This window comes from Muscardinus avellanarius (genome assembly GCF_963383645.1).
Source record: "Muscardinus avellanarius genome assembly, chromosome: 15".
Taxonomy (NCBI): domain Eukaryota; kingdom Metazoa; phylum Chordata; class Mammalia; order Rodentia; family Gliridae; genus Muscardinus; species Muscardinus avellanarius.
Genome location: NC_137801.1, coordinates 87527422 through 87549617, shown reverse-complemented (window position 1 = coordinate 87549617; position 22196 = coordinate 87527422). Strand labels below are relative to the sequence as shown.

The 22196-nt window shown below is 48.2% G+C and overlaps 1 protein-coding gene across 1 annotated transcript; it reads right to left on the bottom strand.

The window, feature by feature from the left end:
• Positions 1-7960: 7960 nt before the first annotated feature.
• Positions 7961-21030, bottom strand: ZC3H8 (zinc finger CCCH-type containing 8; the record flags this gene model as incomplete). Its single annotated transcript, XM_080711443.1, has 8 exons — positions 7961-7993; positions 9244-9353; positions 10259-10370; positions 10833-10955; positions 13304-13437; positions 14612-14846; positions 17937-18033; positions 20951-21030. 8 exons carry the CDS (start codon positions 21028-21030, stop codon positions 7961-7963), a joined length of 924 nt encoding a protein of 307 aa, XP_080567569.1.
• Between the last annotated feature and the right edge of the window lie 1166 nt (positions 21031-22196).

The window sequence follows — 22196 nt, the reverse complement described above, 5'->3', positions numbered from 1 at the left end:
TTGAAATAAAAGTATTGGAGGATGATCCATATTCAGTCTTCTTTCCAGTGGTAAATTTTACACACACACACACACACACACACACGTAAATGGAAAAGCATATATTTTACATAGTAAACTAGAAACATCTTTTTACAGTGTGGATATGCACATGTATATTTTGTGTAGAAAAGGTATCATGATGTCAGGCAAACTTTAGAGCGAACCAGTTCCTACTTCTGGAACTAGTACAGTGAGGATGTCGGGTGTGGTGGCGCACACTCGCCATCCCAGTTCTTGAGAGGCTGAGACAGGAGGATTGCAGGTTCAAAGCCAGCCTCCACAACTTAGTGAGATCCTGTATCAAAAATAAAGAATAAAAAACTGGGCGTGGTGGCGCATACTGGTAATCCCAGCATTTGGGAGGCTGAGACGGGAGGATTGCGCAGGTTCAAAGCCAGTCTCAGCTACTTACTAAGGCCCTTTGCAACTTAGTGAGACCCTGTTTCAAAATAAAGAATAAAAAAATAGGGCTGGGGGTGTAATTCAGAGGTAGAATACCCCTGGGTTTCATCCCCAGTACTGCAAAAAACTGAAAGAAAGAAAGAAAGAAAGAAAGAAAGAAAGAAAGAAAGAAAGGAGGGAGGGAGGGGAGGGGAGGGGAGGGGAGGGGAGGGGAGGGGAGGGGAAGAGGAAGGGGAAGGGGAGGGAAGGGAAGAAGGAAGGAGGGAAGGAAGGAAAAATAAAAAATAGGGCTGGAGTGCAGCTTGGAGGTAGAACGACCCTGGGTTCCATCCTTAGAACTGTGTGTATACATGGGTGCGCACGCGCACACACACGCACACACGCACACACACACACGCGCACACACACACACACACACACACACACACACACACACACACACACACACACACGGTCTCTGAGAATCCACTCCTGCACGATGGCAGAATACTGGCATAACAAATGATCAAAACTAACTTTTTTAGAATTCTGGAAAGTAAAGGACTGCAACAATCTGAAGACTTTCTTCTTTGGGGATTGAACCCAGGGGTGTCCTGCCTCTGGGCTACCTCCCCAGCCACAATCAGTCTGCTTGGGGTTTATCTATGTTATTGGCCTTTTCAAAGAACCATCTTTTGGGTTCACTGACTTTTTCTATTATTGTGCTGTCTTGCAGATCTCTACTGGTTATTCCCTCCAACTGGCTTTGGAGTTGGGGTCTGTGGTCCAGGGGATCGTCGGCGGTCCAGTCCCTCTGCATCCATTTGTAAGCGCCACCGGCCGCTGAGGGAACCCGGAGCATCCAGCCGCACCTGTGAACCTACTTCCCCTTCCTAACGTGAAGCGGGTCTCTAGAGAGCTGGAGCCTGGACGCGGCTTGCCCTGGAAGGTGCACGCCCTGCACACTTGTGCTTCCCTGTGCTGGGCTTTACACTACCAAAGCCTCTGTATCGACCTTTCTAAGCCACAGGCTTGGACTCTCCTCCGTGGCTTCTTCGAGCAGGTTCTAGTGCCTTGTCTCGGGCCCCTCCCCAGCCCCAGCCAGAGTGGAGCAGCGAAGGGGTGGCGGGTGCTCAGGCCCCGTCTCCGCCTAAGGATCCAGGAGCAGCAGGGGCTGGTGATGCACGCCTGTAATCTCAGTACTTGGGAGGCTGATACGAGAGGACTGCAGGTTCGAGGGCAGCCTCAGCAATGGAGCAAGACTTTCAGCAATCTAGCAAGACCCTGTTTCAAAACAACAAAATTAAAGGCTGGGGCAGGGGGTGCAGCTGAGATGGAATGGCCAGCACAAGGTCCAGGCCCTATCCGGCTTCCTCTTCTTCTTAGGCCTCATCTGTTAAACCTATGCTCAGACTATGTGCGGCTCCCTTCCCAAGGCACCGACTCAGACAGGAGCCGGAAGCGGCGCTGGCCCAGGGGCTCTGCACAGAGCCGGCTATGGTGCCATTCCTCTTTCCAGCAGTACAGACCCGATGAGGATGGCGTCAGTGCCATGGTGTTGGCCTGATAATAATCAGCAGGACTACGTGAATATGCACAGGCTCTTGTTACTGTTTTTTGCAGAACTGGGGATGGAACCCAGGGACATCCTACCTCTGACCTAGACCTCCAGCCCTATTTTTTTATTTTGAGCCAGGGCCTAAGTAGCTGAGGCTGGCCACAAACCTGCCATCCTCCTGCTCCAGCCTCACAAGTACTGGGATTACAAGCCTGTGCCACCACGCCCGGCTTCTTCATTATCACGACACACCGCCTGCCCCAACCCCAAGTGACCAGGCCAACTGGCCACACAGGCAAACTCCTGCAACACAAGCCGAAGGAAAAGTTCTCCTTATAAAGGACTGTCGGGCATTTTGCCACAGTGATGAGAAGGCCGAGTAAACATTAATATCCTTACATTTTAACAAAACAGAGCACCACGTTAGAAATGGAATGGCCATCATTCCACTTTATTTAATAAAGACATCATTCCACTTTACAGCAGTAAGGAACTGGAGACAAACGCCCAACAGTGAGAAACTGCCTTGAAAAACCAGAACCATAATTTACGTCATAAAATGGAATTGTGAACAATCATCACAAATGTTGTGTAAGTATTTAATGAACTAGGCATGGTGGTGCATGCCTGTAATCTCAGTACTTGGGAGGCTGAGAGAGATCATGAGTTCGAGGCCAGCCTCAGCAACCTAGTGAGATCCTGTTTCAAAACAACAAAAAATAAAATAGGGGCTGGGAGTATAGCTCTGAAGTAGGTAGAATGCCCCTGGGCTCAGTCCCTAGGATCACCAAAAAAAGAAAAAAGCCGGACGTGGTGGCGCTTGTTTGTAATCTCTGCGCTTGGGAGGCGGAGACAGGAGGATCGTGCAGGTCTGAAGCCTGCCTCACTGGCTTAAGAGACCCTGTTTCCAAATAAAATATATATTAAAAAAAAATAGGTCTGGGAGTGTAGCCTGGAGGTAGGGTTCCATCCCCAGTACCCACCCCCCAAAAAAGACCGATGCAAGGTGTGAACCCTTGATCCTCACCGCCTCCCAGCCTCACTGCCTGTACCTCTATCCGGCCTACTCAGGCTGATGCGGCTTCCTACCTTACTAAGAAGTGTCCACCAGTCCAAACAGACCTCTACAGCTTATCACCACGTTTACCCACCAGCCACCTGCCCGCGCGGCCCCTCAGGGCTCTGGGGCTGCGATGGCCGCGCCAAGACCAACCCTCCCCTCGCCACCAGGTCCTCCCACTCTCTGCGCCTCCGCGTGGAAACCACGGCGATGCCTGAACACGGACTCTGTGTGCGGCCCGAATCGCCAGTCTTGAACAGGTGCGAGCGTGAGTACAAAATCTTCATCTACGTAAGGCTACGGAGAAAACAGAACAAAGACCCATGTTCAGGAGAGTTCACTGACTTCCCGAGCCGCCCGCCCCAACCTCCCCTCACAACACACGCAGAAGGAAAATAATACGAAGCCCAAGCCACTCTTCCTTGGGAAAATCAAAACACACTGACCTGAAATAAAGAAACTACGACTAGAACTGAAGTGGAAATAATCTCAGAAATAATATAAGGAAAAAACAAAATCGTAAAAACGTGATGGCAATATTAACAAGAGCGAGCTGTAAACGAAGACGTAGTAAGACTGGACAAAACTAGAAAAATTAAAAAAAATGTGATGACAGTAGAATTTAATAGAGCCAAGAAAACACAACCCAGAGAGGAAAAACAGACCCTAAGAGCAAAGTTCTGAAATGAAAAAGGGCAGCAGCCAGCTGTGTGTAAACGCGAACGGACTTACACTCACTCAGCAAAAAGGAATTTTTGGTTTATTTTACAAAGCAAAATAACACTATTACTCTATGCTCATATAAGAAACCAACTTAAAGCCGGGTGTGATGGTGCACGCGTGTGATCCCAGCACTCGGGAGGCTGAACTGGAGGATCGCGCAGGGGGTGTGGCTCGGAGGTCGAATGCCCCTGGCTTCCATCCCCAGACTCCCCCCCCAAAAAAGAAACCAATTTAAAAATTAGTAAGAGAAGCTAGAAATAAAGCAATGAGCAAATAGTAAAAGCAAATGTAAACAAATTTCTTTCAAGTTGCATTATAGATTCTCAAACTACATCAACAAACTTTTTCTGTGCTGTTTCTTTAAAATCTATTAGTCTAAGTGGGGCATGCTGGCGCATGCCTGTAATCCCAGCATTCCGGAGGCTGAGACCTGAAGATCACTTGTTCGCGGCCAGCCTCAGCTACTTAGTGAGGCCCTCCGCAACTCCGTGGGACCGTTTCAAAATAAAGAATGCCTCTGGGTTCCATCCCCAGACCCACAATAAATAAATAAATAAATAAATAAATATTAGTCTATACTGATGGATGTTTTACTTATGGATAATTCACAGCATCATGTCTAATGCTTATTGAGAAAATATTCGTTTACTAATCTATACAGATCTTTCAGATGTTTTATTATACAGGCTTTTATTTATTTACTTATTTTGGTACTGGAGATGGAATCCAAGGGTGTTCTGCCTCCCCACTGCACCTCCAGCCCTTTTTTACTTTCCATTTTGAAACGGTTTCCAAGTTGCTAAAGTTGGCCTGGAACCTGTGATCGTCCTGTCAGCCTCCCAAGTACCGGGATGTGAGGCGCGCACCACCACGTCCAGGATCTTAGAACATCACATTCTTAACATCACCAACCTTACCAAAGAAGTCTTTAGTCTAACAAAGCTTTCCAGCTCACAGGGAGATTATAATGGTAATTTTCACTCAAGCTTGAGTTTCATCAGTGGCAGTATTTTCTGTCGTCCTCTTTAAAGCGACAGGCCATCCCGCTAACCTGTGAGGAATGGCTACCAAACATCTACGGAGGGCGATGCTGACTTGACCCCAGCTGCTCTTTCAAATAAAAACTGTATTCATGAAAACACAGGCCGGGCACTGGCTCAGTCCTGGAGCTTGCCTGGACGTAAATGTTTGTAAGTCAAAAATTCATCAACACACAGTGGACAAACAGGGCTGGGGTGTAGCTCAGAGGTGTAGAATGCCCCTGGGCTCCACCCCAGTACCGCAAAAAAGAAAAAGCGCGCAAAGAAATACAATTCAGCAATAAAAAGGAAGGTGCTACTGATCTATGGAAAACCATGGAACTGGGAGGACGGCAAAACCCAAAATGGAACAGAATAAGAAATCCAAACACCATGCGGAGCAAAAGACACAACACACAGCAGCGTGCACGCTGTGGGAGTCTACCCACGACACAGGACATCCCTGACCTGGCCGCGTGAACCAGTACTTACTGGGAGAATACCGCGGACGCGTGGGGCAGGGCAGGGCCGTGATTAGCCGAGGGCACGCGAGGTGGAGGTGCTTGATTCCTGACTGTGGCGATGGCGACACGGCAGGCACGTGACTACCATGCCCTTACGGAGGCGCCTTTACTATACACAACGCGCACTTCAATGTTGAAAAAAATCATAGAACTAGTTCTGCTCTGCCACGTAAGACAAGATAAAGAATCAAACTGTAAAGGAACAAAACGACAGAACTCTGAGGTGAGAAACGAAAGCTGTCAGCATCGGAAGCTTGGCACGAGTTTTTGCTGAAATTTATCTGATGATTCTAATAACTGTATATAAAAAATACCCAGAGTAGCCAAAATAATCTTTGAAAAGAATAAAACTAAACAGAGTACTCTTCCTTATTTCAGCTAAATTTAATTATTTTGGTCTTGCTGTATTGCTGGGACTGGTCTCAAACTCCTGGGTTCAAGCCATCCTCTTGAGTAGGACTGCAGGCCTGCACCACGGCACCCAGCTTGTATTTCCTTGTTTCAAAATTTAGTATAAAGTTATATTAATCAAGAAAATGCAATAAGGAAGGATGAGTATACAGGTCAACAGAACGTAACTGAGAATTCAGAAATAAATCCACACACTTATAGTCAATTAATTACTGACAACGGAACAAAGAGGACTCGACGGGGAAGGGGAGTCTTAAAAAACGGTACTGGAAGACAAAAACTAAAACTGGTCCTGGAGCCGGGCATGGTGAGCCACACCTGTAATCCTGTAATCCCAGGACCTGGGAGGCTGAGCCAGGAGGATCACAGGCTTGCGCTTGTCTCAGACACTTGGTGAGGCCTTCTGCAACTTAGTAAGACCCTTTTTCAAAATGAATAAATAAAGATAGGGGTGTTGCTCAAAGGTAGAATGCCCCTGGGCTCAATCCCCAGTACCACACAAAATAGGGTACTGGAACAATTAAACAATCAGATATATATGCAAAAACAATAATTTAGACCCTTAACACAACTTCCACAAATTAACTAAAAAATGAATTGTAGACTTAGATGTGGAAGAGAGGGCAGTCTTTCCAGAGAGACTGGTTATCGGCGAGGGGAAAGGAAGAAAAGAGTCAGGCCTGCACCCAGAGCCCCAGAGAGAAGACGCCAGCTAGCCCGCCTCCGTCCTCTCTCCCTGGCCAGGGCCTTACTTTCCCAGGCTGGGCGAACACACCGCTACTGGCTTTGGGCTGGCCGTGGGACTTGTTTGGCCCATGGGTGTTAATATGGTACACACAGGGCTTCGCCCCCTTGAGATTCTGCCAAGGTCATGAGCAGCACATGCCCCGGTCAGGCAACCGGCCCAGGAGGAGATCAGACAGCGCAGGACAGACCTCTGGAGGGGCTGATGCCCAGCGACTGCAGGTGCAGAGAAAGGCGGGCTCTATGCCGCGGAGAGTTTCAGGCTGTTTGTTAAGCACAACCATTGTGGCAACTGTGTTAACACACAAAAATCTCAGTGGATCACAATATAAAAGCAAAGGGCTCAAACTTAAAAGTAATGTTCAATTATTTCTTGGCCTCGTTGATAGGGAGCATTTCTTAAATAAGACAGAGACATAAAATCAACCATAAACAAGAAAACCGCCCATCAGTCATTCTACTTTTGGAGTGCCCCAGGTGAACACGACGGCTCACAGGATGGAGGAGACCCGCCACAGCTCCCTAAGCTGCGCCAGGAATGTACAAGATGAGCACGGGGAGACAAGTAGACCCGGGAAACACGGCAAAGGCAGCAACAGGCGCTTCACCAGCACGGAACGGGGGCCAGAGGCAGGAAGGATGCGGCGCTTCACCCAAGGACAACTGCAAGACGCCATCCATGCCTACTGAAGCGTAAACAAGAAAAATAAAGCGCTGCTGAAACAAAGTACCAGGAAGTGCGAACGACAGGAGCTTCGGATATACAACTCACAGGAGTGCGAAGTGTTAGAAACACTTTAGAAAAATGGCATTATCTTTTGTGTGTGTGTGTGGTACTGGGGTTCCTGGAAGCCCTTCTACCTCCGGGCTACACTCCCAGACCTATTTTTACAGTTTTACTTGGAAACAGGGTCTCCTAAGCCAGCACGCGCAGCTGGCTTCGAACCTGTCTCTGCCTCCCAAGCGCGGGGATGACATGCGTGCCCACCGCGCCCGGCTGAATGGATTATCTTAAATGGACACAATTCTACTCCTTAGTATGTGCACTGGATAACCTGCGCCCATTTATACCAAGAGACTTGTATATGAATATTTATAGTAACAGCCTGGATTAAAAAAATACAAAAATAACCTGAGTGTCCATCAACCATACGATAGCTAAATTATCATATATTCATAGAATAAGATGCTACACAGGAATGCAAAGAGAGAATGAGCGCTGGATGCATGGATGCGTCCAGAAGCGCCCCGCGGAGTGTAGGCAGCAGGTACCAGCCAACACAGCTCATCTCAGACAGCACAGGAGGCGGGGCCCACCTACACGGCGGGAGCCAGGCGGGAGGCCCGCAGCACGCTCAAAGAGCTTACATATGTATGTATGTTTTAGTGGGAAGAGGAGAAGTATACTTCTATCTGAGGTTCCCATCAATTTCTAGAGATGTTTCAGACAATAAAAAAGAAATGTGGTACATTCTACTTTTACCTTTTTGTTTCTATTTTATTTACATGACTTCTTTTCACTATCCAAAACCTAGAATGAAAAAAAAAAAAAATCACATCATCAAGTGTATGCATTAAAATCTAGTTAGGTACATTATCAACGTCTTTACTTTTCCAACAATCCCAGTAACATGTTTTTTTTTTTTTTTTGGTGGTATGGGGAGGGTGGAACCCAGGGGCTTTCTACCTCCGGGCTATACTCCAGTCCTATTTTATACTTTATTTGGAAACAGGGTCTCACTAAGTTGCTGGAGCCTCACTCAGTGGCTGAGGCTGGCTTCGAACCTGCGATCCTCCTGTCTCCGCCTCCCAAGCGTGGGGATGACAAGCGTGAGCCCCCACGCCCGGCATCCCAGTAACATTTATACTAATCATCATCTAATAATACTTATTAGTAATAAAGAAATGAAAAACTAATTTCACATATGCCTTTTTTTCATCTATATATTTCATACAAGTAACAGCTACTTCCACAGCAGTCGTGAGAGAGTGTGTGTGTGTGAACGGTACTGAGGATTGAACCCAGGGGCCCTTTACTTTTACCTCCAAGCCACAGCCCCAGTGCTATTTTATTATTTGGAAACAGGGTCTAAGTTGCTGAGGCTGGACACGAACCCACAATCCTGGTCTCAGACTCTCAAGTACTGGGATTACAAATCTGTGCCACCACGCCCAGCTCAGTCTATTTTATGACATAGAAATATGTAGAACTAAGCACTTTTATTTGTGGTAGTGGGAATCATACCAGGGATATTCCCTCCGAGCGAATCCCCAGCCCTATTTTATTTTTACTTTGAACAGTGTCCTGCTAGGCTGCTGAGTCTCACTACTTGTTGAGGCTGTCCTTGAACCTGCGATCCTCCTGTCTCAATCTCTCCCAAGTACTGGGATTGCAGCGCGCACACCACCACACCCAGCTCAATCCAGGACTCCTCAATTCTTTTCAGTCTTTATAACAAGAGTAGAGTACTATTCCTCTTAACTGCTTTGCTTTCCATGGTTTAACTTCGGTGTGAAAGTTGCTAGTTCCACTGAAGGTTTTAAGAACATTATGGTTTATACCTGCAGTGACTATAAATACTCCTATTAGCATAAGAAAAAGTATACAGAAAATAATCTTCCAAACTGAAGTAAATTCTTAGATTAGCGGTTCTAATATATCTTACATTCGATGTATCAGACACTCTGCCTGAAGAAGAGCTCTTTTCAAACTCTCATCTCAAATTCAAACACATTCTAAAAAAATAAGAAGCCAGCAAACCCGATTCCCAGTGTACTTACTCTGGCCAACAGCTCTTGTGTCTCGGCAGTCAGCGGGGCGTGGGAGAACTTGCAGAACTCCCCCTGGTAACACTTGGTTCCTGTGTGGTAAAACTTACAAGGGTATTCATGTAACCAATGGTAAGGAAGAGAACAGTTAATCCAAGTAAACCTGCGGCTAACTCAATGGCTTTCTGCTTACTCCACAGGCGTCTTTCCTAGTAATAGGATTCTCTATTTGGAATATGAAACAATGAATTATTAACTGGGCCACACGGGCAATCTCACTTTAGAAAGATGACTGAAGTCAAACTCGGTATCGCAAGGCAGTTGGTTCTTCTGGTCCATTCTCGTGATGACTGGGTATGTTGCACTGATACACGAAAGGAACATGTATTTTGGACATCTTGAGCAAAGTGATTATTTTAAAGCATTCTTTGGAATGGGAGAATTAAATTAATCACATAATATGTCTTATAAATCTGAATCCTTCCGCTTGTTTCAAATGTGGAAAACAAGCACTCCCAAGTGTGCAACCCTCCTTCTAATGCCGCAGCTGACGTGGATTCACTAGTCAGTGTCACGGCAGCAATGCCGGCCTCAGGGAGCCTGGCGGTCTCAGGAACCACTGCACTGCCCAAGAGCAGGGAAGATTTTTACTTGAGAGAATTCTCTAAAGGACTCCTCTTCTTTCTTATAAAATAAGCCCTATATACAAGCTAATAATTTTGATATTAAGTTAGTTTTACTTATTTATTTATTTATTTATTTATTTATTTATTTATTTGGTGGTACTGGGGGGGTGGAACCCAAAGGCTTTCTACCTCTGGGCTATACTCCCAGACCTATTTTCTATTTTATTTGGAAACAGGGCCTCACTAAGTAGCTGAGGCTGGCTTCGAACCCATGCTATCCTCCTGTCTCAGCCTCCCAAGCGCGGGGATTATAAGCGTGCGCCACCACACCCGGCAAAATCTGCATATTTAAAATGGTCATGTATCTATGAAAAGTGACTGTATCTTGTGATAAAGGATATTATGCAAATACAGACAGTTTTCACCTCTGGTACAATATCCTTGTACATAAAATTTACACATTTCTTTTTTCTTCTCTATCTCTGCATCATGATCAAATTTACACTGGTCTCCCTGTGCAAAAAAAAAAAAAAAAAAAGAGCAATTATTAAGTCATCACAGTTTAATTTACAGTAGACTTTTTTTCTTGGTACTGGAGATTAAACCCAGGGAACTGTACCTCCGAGCTACACCCCCAGCCCTATTTTTATTCTTTATTTGGAAACAGGGTCTCACTGAGTTGCAGAGGGCCTCACTAAGTATCTGAGGCTGTCTGTGAACCATGATCCTCCTTTCTCATCCTCCTAAGTACTGGGATTACAAGCGTGTGCCACCATGCTCGGCTAGTCCTAAATATTTTTAACACAAAGCATTTAAAAATTATTTTAAAATACAAAATAGTATTACAATAAAATTTTTAAACTGAACTGTTTTCAGGAGGAATTGGTTTTAGGTCTGCAGGTGTGACCGCAGAGGGTCAAAAGCAGTGGCCCTTCCTGCCGCCGAGAGCTCAGGGCCGTCTGCTCAGTTTCATACCTTAATGCATTTCCTTTCAAGAAAATATTTGCACACTTGCTTTCCCCGACGCTCCACCGTGTGCTGGTTGATGAATCCCTGGCTCATCCGCACACACTGCTGCTTCTCTTTAGGTTGACCGTCCTTTAGAAACGAAACAGACATCAAATGGGAGAGAAAGAAAGGTCAACAGGCTGTTGCACAAAATTACTTTGCAGAGGGGAGGGAGAGGTGCTGGGGATGGAACGCAGGGGCCTTCTACCTTTGAGCTCCACTCTCAGCCCTACTTTATTTTTAATTTTGAAACAGGGTCTCGCTGACAGTCTCACTAAGCTGCTGAGGCTGGCCACGAACCCGCGGTCCTCCCGTCTCGGCCTCCCAACCACTGGGATTACAAGCGTGCGCCACCGCATCTGGCTTAAAGCATTAGGCACTAAGAAGTGTCTGTGCTCAAATGGCCTTCAGCTTGGGGGTGGTGGCACATGCCTGTAATTCCAGTACTTGAGACTAAGACAGGAGGACTGCGGGTTTGAGGACAGCCTCAGCAATGTGCTGAGACTTTCAGTAACCTAGCAACACTTGTTCAATCTCAGCACCAATGCATAAATAAACAAACAAACAAATAAATAAATACAGGTCTTCACGGTCAAGACTTGGACTTTTGTATATCTGTTTATAAAATGGTTTCAGCTGGGCGTGGTGGCGCATGCTTGCAATCCCAGCATTTGGGAGGACGAGACAGGTGGATCGTGGTTCGAGGACAGCCTCGGCTACTTAGTGAGGCCCTCTGCAACTCAGTGAGACCTGTTTCAAAATAAAGAATAAAAATAGGGCTGGGGGTGTAGCTCGGAGGTACAATGCCCCTGGGTTCCATCCCCGGTACTGCAAAAAAAAAAAAGAATGTTTTGCCATTTTCAACAGCATTAGTGCGTGTGCAATTTGAGTATCTTGTGACAGTCTGCCTTATTTTACAAAAATGAGTCAAAAAACAAAAATCAAAGTGGCATTTCTTGTGAAAAAAACTGAAATCTAAGAGCAAATATTTTTAGAATACTGGAGAAAAGGCGGGACTCATAGTATAGACAAAGAGCAGAGATATCTATCGTTTCCATTTCATGACATGTGCCCTGGGTGTGAGCTAAACACTGGGTCCGGCTTAAATGAACAAACGCCACCTAGAAACATCCCTCAAAGGTGGCCATAAAGGTATACAAATAAAATATTTCTTATTAAAAACACAGAGGAATTCTAAATTCAAGTGAGACAGCTTATAGTTAACTGGCTTGGCCCCTCGGGACTGAAGGGCTCCCGTCCCCGAGTTTCAGACTCATTTGTAAAATACAGGCGTAAGGACAGACTTTCTAACTGCGTTTCAATATATAATCTTGGTTTCTTTCTGTTTCTAGGTGGTACTAGGATTGAACTCAAGGTCATGCTTCCTGATTCTACCCCTCAGCCCTATTTTACGTCTTGCTTTGAAACAGGGTGTAAGTTGCTGAGGCTGGCCTTGAACCTACGATTCTCCTGCCTCGGCCTCTGAAGCACTGGGATCACACAGGTGCGCGCCACCGTACCTGGCTGATTTGTTTTGTTTTGAGAAGGGGTCTGGCTGTGCTGTACCGGCTGGCTCACAAGTTCCTCCCGCTTCATCCTCCAAGTGCCTGGACTCCGTGGCACGCACCACCGCCTCCAGGTAACGCTGGTGTCTCTAGATCTCACCCCAGTCACACTCCTGTGCTCTGACCAAGCCCAATAGCCAGCCTTCAGAGAAGCAGGGCTCAGGAGAGACTTACTGTCCTACCCTGGGTTTAGCTGCAAGCCAAGGAAGAATTTCTTTTTTTTATTTTGCGGGTCTGGGGATGGAACCCAGGGGCATTTGACCTCCGAGCTACACCCCCTGCCCTACTTTTTATCCTTTATTTTGAAACGGGGTCTCACTGAGTTGCAGAGGGCCTCACTAAGTAGCTGAGGCTGTCCTCGAACCGCACACTTGTAATCCCAGTACTTGGGAGGCTGAGACCGGAGGATCGCAGTCGTGGACACCCTCAACCTCCCAAGCACTGGGATTACAAGCGTGCGCCACCACGCCCGGCCAGGAAGAATTTCTATGAAACAAAAATCCAAATACGAGGAGGGCAGTGGGTAGGACACTCGGTAAGGCTCAGAAACCGTCACTTTTGATTTCCAGAGGGAGTCAGGAGGCAACAGACGAGGACGGCAATTGGTGAACTCTCTGTGGCCTCTGACAGGGCCTCGGAGCTATTTTGTCTTTCTTCCTGTCTTTCCAGCCACTGACATTTCAACACTCGAAAAAAATCAAAGGCCTCGAGTGCCTGCATTCAGGGCTGAAAGGGAAGACAGGGAGGCTCCCACACGAGGCGCTGGCTGCGGAAGGAGGGCCCCAGAGAGCCCACTGCCTCGGTGCCACCCAGCACTCTGGTCACCGGACAAAGCATCCCCGCAGCAGACCCCCGCGCCGCGCCGCACCTCACCTCCTCCCGGGGGCCGCCGTCCCGCGGCCAGGGGCCCGCGCCGCTGCCCCCACCGCCCGGCCGCTTACGCTTCATCTTCTTCTGTTTGCTGTTCTTGTGAGCAGCCTTAGGAGTTTTGGTTTTTTGTTTAGCAGCTAAAAAATAAGAAAGTTAATTTTTAAAATGTCTTAAAGTACACAGTAAGCTTACTGTGTGTGTGTGTGTGTGTGTGTGTGTGTGTGTGTGTTTTACTGGAGATGGAACCCAGGGGCTTTACTCCCAGACCTATTTTATACTTTATTTGGAAACAGGGTCTCACTGAGTTGCTGAGAGCCTCACTAAGTAGCTGAGGCTGGCTTCGAACCCGCGCGATCCTCCTGTCTCAGCCTCCCAAGCGCGGGGATGACGAGCGTGCCCACCGCGCCCGGCAGTGAGCTTACTCGGAAGAAGTACATCTTATAATGATCCAGGAAAAGTGCGCTACGGCTCAGTGAGCGCACACTGGTGTGATACCGACCTGTCTTTCTAGAAGCTTTGGGATTAGGAGACCAAAAAGAGAATAATGATAACATATCCTGATACCAAATCATTCTTTTTGAAAATACATAAGATATTAGGGAAAAAAGTAGGAAGCCGGGCATGGTGGCGCACACCTAACTACAGGAGGCCGGAGGATCGCAGGTTCAAATCAGACACAGTAACTTAGTGAGGCCGTTTTTCAAAATAAAATGGGTGTAGCTCAGACGCAGAGCACCTGGGGCTTAATCCCCGGTACCCCCGCCCCCACATACATAAGATGATTGAGAAATTCGGTCCTGCAAGACACAAGCCAAGTCCTCCGCAAGCGTCAGGGTGTGATGGATCTAACGAGGAAGAGCCCCGCAGTGCGGGAGAAAAAACTCCACACGTTTAAAATAGCCTATGCTACAGGGTTCTCCCTGAAGATCTACAGATTAAATTTAAATATTCTGAAGAGAAGAAACACTTGGAAGAAAAGAAGAGGAAAGGAAAGCATTAAGATTTCCGTTTACATCTGCCCTTTGTCCTCGTATCTGCGCTAAATCTCACTCGGTAATCTAAAGAAACTTTAGAATTATAGTTGGGCATACAACCATTCCAGTCAATTTCTTGTTGCTGTTGTTTTGGGTACGGGGGAAGGCATCCGGCCCTATTCACCTTTTACTTTGAAATAGGGTCTGGTTAAGGGCTGAGGCTGGCCTCCAATCTGCCATCCTCCTGTCTCAGCCTCTGAAGTGCTGGGATTACAGGTGCGCACGGCCACGCCTGGCTCTAGCTAACCCTTAAAGAATCAAATGGTTTGGCACTGACCCTGCTGGGTAGCTCTGGCTCCCTCTTTCTTCGCAGGGCCTTCAGGAAGTGGCGCGGACGGAGGAGCGCTGGCCTTTTCTTTGGCTTGTATGTACTGCTGAAGTTCTTTGGCAAAACTGTCTTCCGGTTCCAGGCTGCAGAGATCATCCTCACTGTCGACGTCATAGTCTCTACTTCTGGATTTCCTATGCAGCAAATTCTTCAGTGGTGGTGTAGAATTCCCGAAGTGCCTGAACTAGGCGAGAAATTTCAATTTCAATTTCAATTAAAAAGCTTGGTTACACAGAGGAAACAAGACTGGCCGTGACTGATGACTTAAGTTGGGCAAGAGGCAGAAAGGGCTCACACGCTAGCTCCTCCACTCTCACACACATGGAAACCTCCAGAACCAGGCCGGTGGACGTGCCCGTCCCTAATGATAACTTGAGAGCAGGCCTGAGTTTGTATGGTGGGTGCAGTTTACTGGAAAGTCTGGACCCCAAAGCTTAACTACTTAGTGAGCGAGGTGTGCGGTCTCACACCGCGCTCTGCAGTGAGTACACTCCTCCACGTTTTCATTCAGTCCCTGGTCATCCCACACACCGCATGTCACAGCTTCCAAAGCCGGCTTTCTCCTCCAATCCACGGCAGGGCTGCCAGCAATGACAAGAATACAGAACTCTGTTCTCTGTAGTAGAGGGGACGCTGCGTTCACTCGTTCTGTGATGCGAGGGTGTAAGACCCATGGTCTTGTGCACTGAGCCACGGCTCCAGCCCTCCCAGCCCTTTTTTTTTTTTGGTGGTACTGTGGATAGAACCCTTCTACCTCCGGGCTACTCTCCCGGACCTATTTTATACTTTTTTATTTTTGGAAACTGGGTCTCTTAAGCCAGCATGGCTGGCTTCGAACCTGCGCGATCCTCCTGTCTCCGCCTCCCAAGCGCGGGGATGACGAGCATGCCCACCACGCCCGGCAGCCCCCCCCCCCCACCGTCTTTTTAATCTTGAGACAGGTCTTGCTGATTTGCCCAGGTTGGCCTCAGCCTCCCAATGCTCCTGCCTCGGTCCCCAAGCTGTCGGGACCCTAAAGCGTGCCCAGCACACCTGGCATAATAAAGTGGCACTGGAAACCCGTGCTCATCCGCTCGCCCCCGTGACGTGCAGGTTCGTCAAGCGCGGAGGGAGATTCTGCTCAGTGCGTCTGAATGGAGGCGTCACGGTGGCCAGGGAGCGGACGAGCGCCCCACTCATCCAACACACAGGTCTAGCTACGGCACGAAAGCAGAGCCTTTGCCACTGACAGGAACACATCCCATCTGTACTGAATGGAGATCTGAGAGCATGTGGCAGCGCTGGCAAAACGAGGGCAGCCACCAAATTATGCAGAGACAGGGACGACTACATGATCTTTTCAGAGGGCTACGAAACGCACAAAGTACAAATGAGGGATCCCACTTCTTCACTTAGTTATACACCTGCTGCTTCAGTGTGTATGTTTAGAAAGTATGTAGACAACAGGCCAGGCGTGCACGCCGGAAATCCTGCTCCGGAGACTGAGGGAGGGGAGTCCAAATTCAAGGAGAGCCTGGGCAACTTAGCAAGGCCTGTCTTAAAATATAATTTTAAAAAGGGGCTGGGGAACCGGGGGTGGTGGCATGCACCTTTAATCCCAGTACTCGGGAGGCCGAGACAGGAGGACTGCAAGTTCAAAGCCAGCCCCAGCAAGCCGTGAGTGCCTCAAAAATAAAAATAAAAATAAGAAATAGGAATGGGGATATACCTTAGAGAAAGAATCCCGCTGGCCTTGGTCCCCAGTACCCCCTAAAAAAGGCGGAGCACTTGCCTGGCATGGAGAAGGCCCTGGGCTCAATTCCTAGGGCCTAAAAAAGTATATGAACAAAATATTACCACAAAAAAAAAAAAAGAAAGAAATGACTAACATACAATAATCGTACAACGTTCCTCATGCCCGTCTGCTATGGGGTGAACACAGATCGGGGGCCGTGGCAGGAGGGAGGGACTGGGGCCCACGCCATTGGAGCGGCAAAAGAAGTATAGGAGAGCAAGGCTGCAGTTTCTGGGTGTCTGCCTCGGCCCTTGCCCACGCGGCCACACGCTCCAGAGGGCACGGGTCTACTCAGCTGGCTGCAAGGCCTTCCAAGTAGATGAAGACGCCATGCGGCTGTGTCTGCCTTGCACTGGCCTTTTACTGAGCCAAGTACAGAGCATCCCAGCAAAGCCTAAGTGTGTCTGAAGAGGCTCACAGCCAATATGGACTCCTTCTTCTGTATTGTCTAAACTCACATGCTCACACACACAAGGTTCAAATAAGGAAAAAGAGGCTTTGTTATGTGTTGAGCTGTGTCTTCCCCAAATTCCTATGCTGAAGTCTTAATCCCTGGGCCGCTGAAAGCAACCGGACTTGGAAGTCGGCCGTTGCAGATGTGATCAATTAAGATGAACTCATCAGGATGGGCCCCAACCCAGTATGACTGGGTTCCTGGTAAACGCGGTATTCACGCTAGAACACAGGAAAACACAATATGAGCCTGAAGAGAGCAGGGCGGGGCCTTTGGAGCCGAGGCAGGAGGCGCTGGGGAGAGCCTGCACAGGGCTTCCCGCACCCGAGAAGGAACCCGCCCTGCCTGGGCCTTCTCAGGCTGCTGGCTTCTAGAAGCTGGGGCGATGAGCCTTTTGAAGCCATATGGTTTGTGGTACTTTGATTTGGAAGCCCTCGCACACGAAGAGACATTAAACTATAAATCATCACTAAGGCCGGTCAAATTAGCAAATCAAAACCCTTAACATGTTTCAACTAATTAGAAAGAAGTTTTAAAAACAGTTTATAATCCATTTCAGAAATAAGGAGTTCGGCCGGGCGTGGCGGCGCACACTTGTGATCCCCGCGCTTGGGAGGCGGAGACAGGAGGATCGCACGAGTTCAAAGCCAGCCTCAGCTACTGAGTGAGGCTCTCAGCAACTTAGTGAGACCCTGTTTCCAAATAAAACACAAAAAAGGTCTGGGAGTGTAGCCCAGAGGTAGAAAGCCTCTGGGTTCCACCCCCAGTACCACCAAAAAAAAAAAAAAAAAAGAAACAAGGAGTTCGACCTCGTGACAACACTGGCACGTTATCATCTGATGGGGAAAACCAGTATCAACACAATTTCTAAAAGCCATTTGTGCTAAACGACAACAGTTATTGAATGATAAATTTTAAACGAAATGCACCCAAGTTTCCTTGATGTAAGTTAAGTGGGCTCTGAGTGCCAACATGAGACAAACAGGGCACCTCATGACTCCTCACACCACTCCGAGCCGGTATCCAAGATGCCAACGTAACCTTACTTTTTTGGGAATTTGCTCACATTCCAGTTTTACTTTCCACTTTATTTTCTCTTCTTGTGTTTCTTCAACTTCTGAATCATCTATTTCATCGCCGATTCTGCAGCAAAAATATCAAACAACACAAAAGAATTTTTCAACCTGAAAAGGGTTCGCACCACAGCATTAAAATCCACTGCATAAGCCTGTCTTCAATTCGTTCTCAAAGGAATCCAAAATCAAAGTTTACTGAAAATTCTCCAGATAAATAATGGACAGAAATACAAGCAGCAGATGTCAAGGCATATTTTATTTATTTTTTATAGTACTGGAGGTTGAACCCAGGAGCATTCTACCTACAAGCTACATGCCCAGCCCTTTTTATTTTGAAACAGGGTCTCACTAAGTTGCTGAGTCTCACTAAGCTGCTGAGGCTGGTCTTGAACCTGCAATCTTCCGGCCTCAGCCTCCCAAGTACCAGATTATAGGTATATGCCACCCACCCAGCTAAAGTATGTTTTATGAATAACCTGTAAAGCTGAAAGTTTATATTACAGAACCTTAATATTCAAGACCAGCTACACATATCCATTCAGCCACCCTTCCATCTATCCAACAAATACTGAACATTCATCAGATCTGCTCTGACACATGCTGCGCTATCACAGTGAAAAAGACAAACTTAGCACTTGCCTTCTCAAATCTGTCCGCTTGGGAGAAAAACATAAAGCAATTTCGCGGCAAATGTTAAGTACACATGTGTCTATGAGGAGCATTTGATTCAGACTTTGAAGGCCAAGGCTTTCTGAACCCAAAGATAAGTTGCACTCAGTAAAGAGGAGAGTGAAAGAGAAGAGCACGTCAGGTAGAATGCGGGGTGCCTCTGAGATTAGGAGACACAAACGTGTTCAGATGCAAAGGTGTAAAAGAACACTGTCTTCAAACGTGTAGGAAAGGGAGGCTGACCACGTCTAGACACCATGTGAAGTAACTACCTGAGGACACTGCAGCAAATCTCAGAATGAACCCAAGGATGAAGGGATGGCAATATGCCAGTGAACAAGTGACAAGCGTGTGCTCCAGACCCACACCCTTTTATTCATGCCACCCCGCCCACACTTAAGTCCCTGACTAGCCGTCCTTGTATCCCTTGACCCGCAACCATGACATCTAATATCATCACTACGTCATGGATTTCAACACCAATCAACCTAGTAAGACCCTGTTTCAAAATAAAAAATCAAGCCGGGTGTGGTGGCGCACGCTTGGAATCCCCACGCTTGGGTGGCTGAGACAGGAGGATCACATGGGTTCGAAGCCAGCCTCGGCTACTTAGTGAGGCTCTCAGCAACTTAGTGAGACCCTGTTTCCAAATAAAATATAAAAAAGGTCTGGGAGTATAGCCCGGAGGTAGAAAGCCTCTGGGTTCCACCCCTAGTACCACCAAAAACAAACAACAACAACAACAAAAAAAAAAAAACAACAAGCCGGGCGTGATGGCGCACGCTTGTAATCCCCGCGCTTGGGAGGCGGAGACAGGAGGATCGCGCTGGTTCGCAGCCAGCCTCGCTGGTTTAAGAGACTCTGTTTCCACATAAAAATGTTAAAAAATAGGTCTGGGAGTGTAGCCCGTGGGAGTGTATCCCGGAGGTAGAAGGGCTTCCAGGAACCCCAGTACCACCAAAAAAAAAAAAAAAAAAAGTAGAGCAGGGGTTAGGGGTGGTGCACGCTTGTCATCCCGGTACTTGGGAGGCTGAAACAGGAGGATCTGGGTTCACAACCAGCCTCAGTTACTTAGTGAGGCCCTCTGCAATTTAGTGAGGCCCTGCTTCAAAATAAAGAATAAAAAAATAGCGCTGGAGGTGCAGCTCAGAGGTAGAATGCCCCTGGGTTCCATCCCCAGTACCATAAATAAATAAATAACAAAACAGAGCTGAAGGTGTAAGTTGGTAGTAGAATACCCCTGGGTTCAATGCCCAGAAACCAACACAACTACCAAATCCATTCTTCTGATGATACTGACTAAAACCTTGAAGTTGACCTTGAGTCCTTTCACATCCTCAATCCGATGTGTGAGGAAATCCAGTTCATTCCATCTCCAAAATATACCTGTGTCTAATTCTTGTTGGTAAACGATCTAAGCTGCCCTTGCTCCCCTACTGACTACTCTCAACACAGTGTGACCCCACCAAAAACCTAAATCAGATAATGCCACTCTTCACAGAAAATCCTCATCAGAAGAAATGCCCAAGGCCTTATGGCACCTCTAAGTCCCTACACAAGCTACCACCGCAAACCCTCCCAGATACCTGTTTCAGCCTTCCAGCTCCTAGGATTACAGGCATGTGTCACCACACCTGGTGAACCACCCCCTCCACAGAAGGACTTTTAATGCACCAAGGAAGCCGGGCGTGGGGGAGCACGCTTGTCATCCCAGCACTCGGGAGGCTGAGACGGGAGGATCACAGTTCACGGACAGCATCAGCTACTTAGTGAGACCCTGTTTCAAAATAAAGAATAAAAAATAGGGTAGGGGGTGTAGTTCGAGGTCAAATGCCCCTGGGTTCCATCCCTAGACCCGCAATAAATAAATAAATAAATAAATAAATAAATAAATAATAATGCCACAGGCCAAGTCAAAAGACAAATGGCAAACAGAGTAAAATGGTTAGAGAAGAGATTTTAAAATTTGGTAAAGGAAGCCAAAGAGAAAACTGGGCAAAAGACTCGAGGATATGAAGAGAGAGTTCACCTCGCTTTCTGCAAAACTGCAAATGTCTTTATTACTACGCTTTTAATACAGCGCCCTCCCTACGAAGGAGCCTAGCACGTGTCCGTGGGAAGCTCCACCCAGGAGCTCGGTCCCTTGGAAGCCCAAAGGAACCAGGCAGGGGCGGGAGCGCAGAGCCGAGCGCCGGAGCCGGCAGGGCAGGTGCAGGCGGAGGGCCCCTCCCCGGCCACCCGCACCCCTCGCGTCGCCGCACCGCACGCTCCGGACCCCGCCCGGGGCCTCGGAGCAGGGAAGGGCGTGGGGTCACCTGTCCACGGGGTCCGCGGCGGGCTTCCTGCCGAGGGCGGGGTTGGGGGGTTTTGAGAAAAGGTTCTCAAAGTCCATCATCCAGGCAGGCGGCCTCCTCCTGGCGGACAAGGTGGTCTGAGTAACCCAGGAGTGCCCGGCGTCCGCGCTGCGGACCGCGAGCCCCGCCCCCGCGCGCACGCGCAGCGCCGCCCCTGCGCGGGCCTCGACCCCGCCGCCGCGCATGCGCGCGCCCGAACTCGCGACTGCGCGCCCGGCTTCGTGACTGCGCATGCGCGCGCCCTCGGCGTCTGCCCCCGCGCGGCTCAGCGCTCCTTGTCACGGATTGGCGGTTATTGTAGGAGCTCTTCTTCCCGGAGGTGGGCGCTCGTTCACCTCCTCTTTAATGCAAGTCGAACTTGCTGATAGGAGGACTCGATTCGGCTCTCAGAACGCAGACGTGACCTGCGGATGGCAAGCCTAGGCGCCGGGAGGCCGTTGACGTGTCTTACTCTCTCGACTCTTGACCTCGGGGGGATGGCAAACACAGGCTACCTCGCAGAAGGTGAGGGCGAGACAGACGTGTGAGGGGTAAGAAGAAAGGGAGGGAGCACACAGCGAGCAGACCCCTTAAAGCAACGCCACCCGCCCATCACACAGCTGACCACACACAGGAGGAAGTCCAGCAGGAACTGAAAAGCCTCCCATGATTCCAGTGTAAATCACTAACCCGCAGGACTGTGAGCTACCTGGATGGTTGTTGTTTGAAGCCGCTAAGTTTCTTTCTCCTCTCTCTCTCTCTCTCTCTCTCTCTCTCTCTGGCATTCTACCTGCAAGTTACACTCCTAGCCCTATTTTTAAAAATTCTTTATTATGAAACAGGATCTCACTGAGTTGCAAAGCTACCTCACTAAGTAGTAGCTGAGGCAGTCCGTGAACCTTGACCCTCCTGTCTCACCCTCCCGAATGCAGGGATTACAAGCGTCCGCCACCACTCCCGGCCCACTACGTTTTTCTTAGTGGCTTATTTCTCTCTTCAAATGCTGGAGCCAGCCCGGCGTGGTGGCGCACTTTTTGTAACCCAGTACTTGGGAGGCTAAGACAGGAGGATCTCAGGTTAAAAGCGAGCCTTGGCAACTTAGCAAGGATTTCACCAACCTAGTGAGACCCTATTTCCAAATAAGATATAAAATTGGGCTGAGAGTGTAGCTTGGAGGTAAAATGCCTCTGGGTTCAGTTCCCCAGTACCAAAAAAAAAAAAGCGTCGG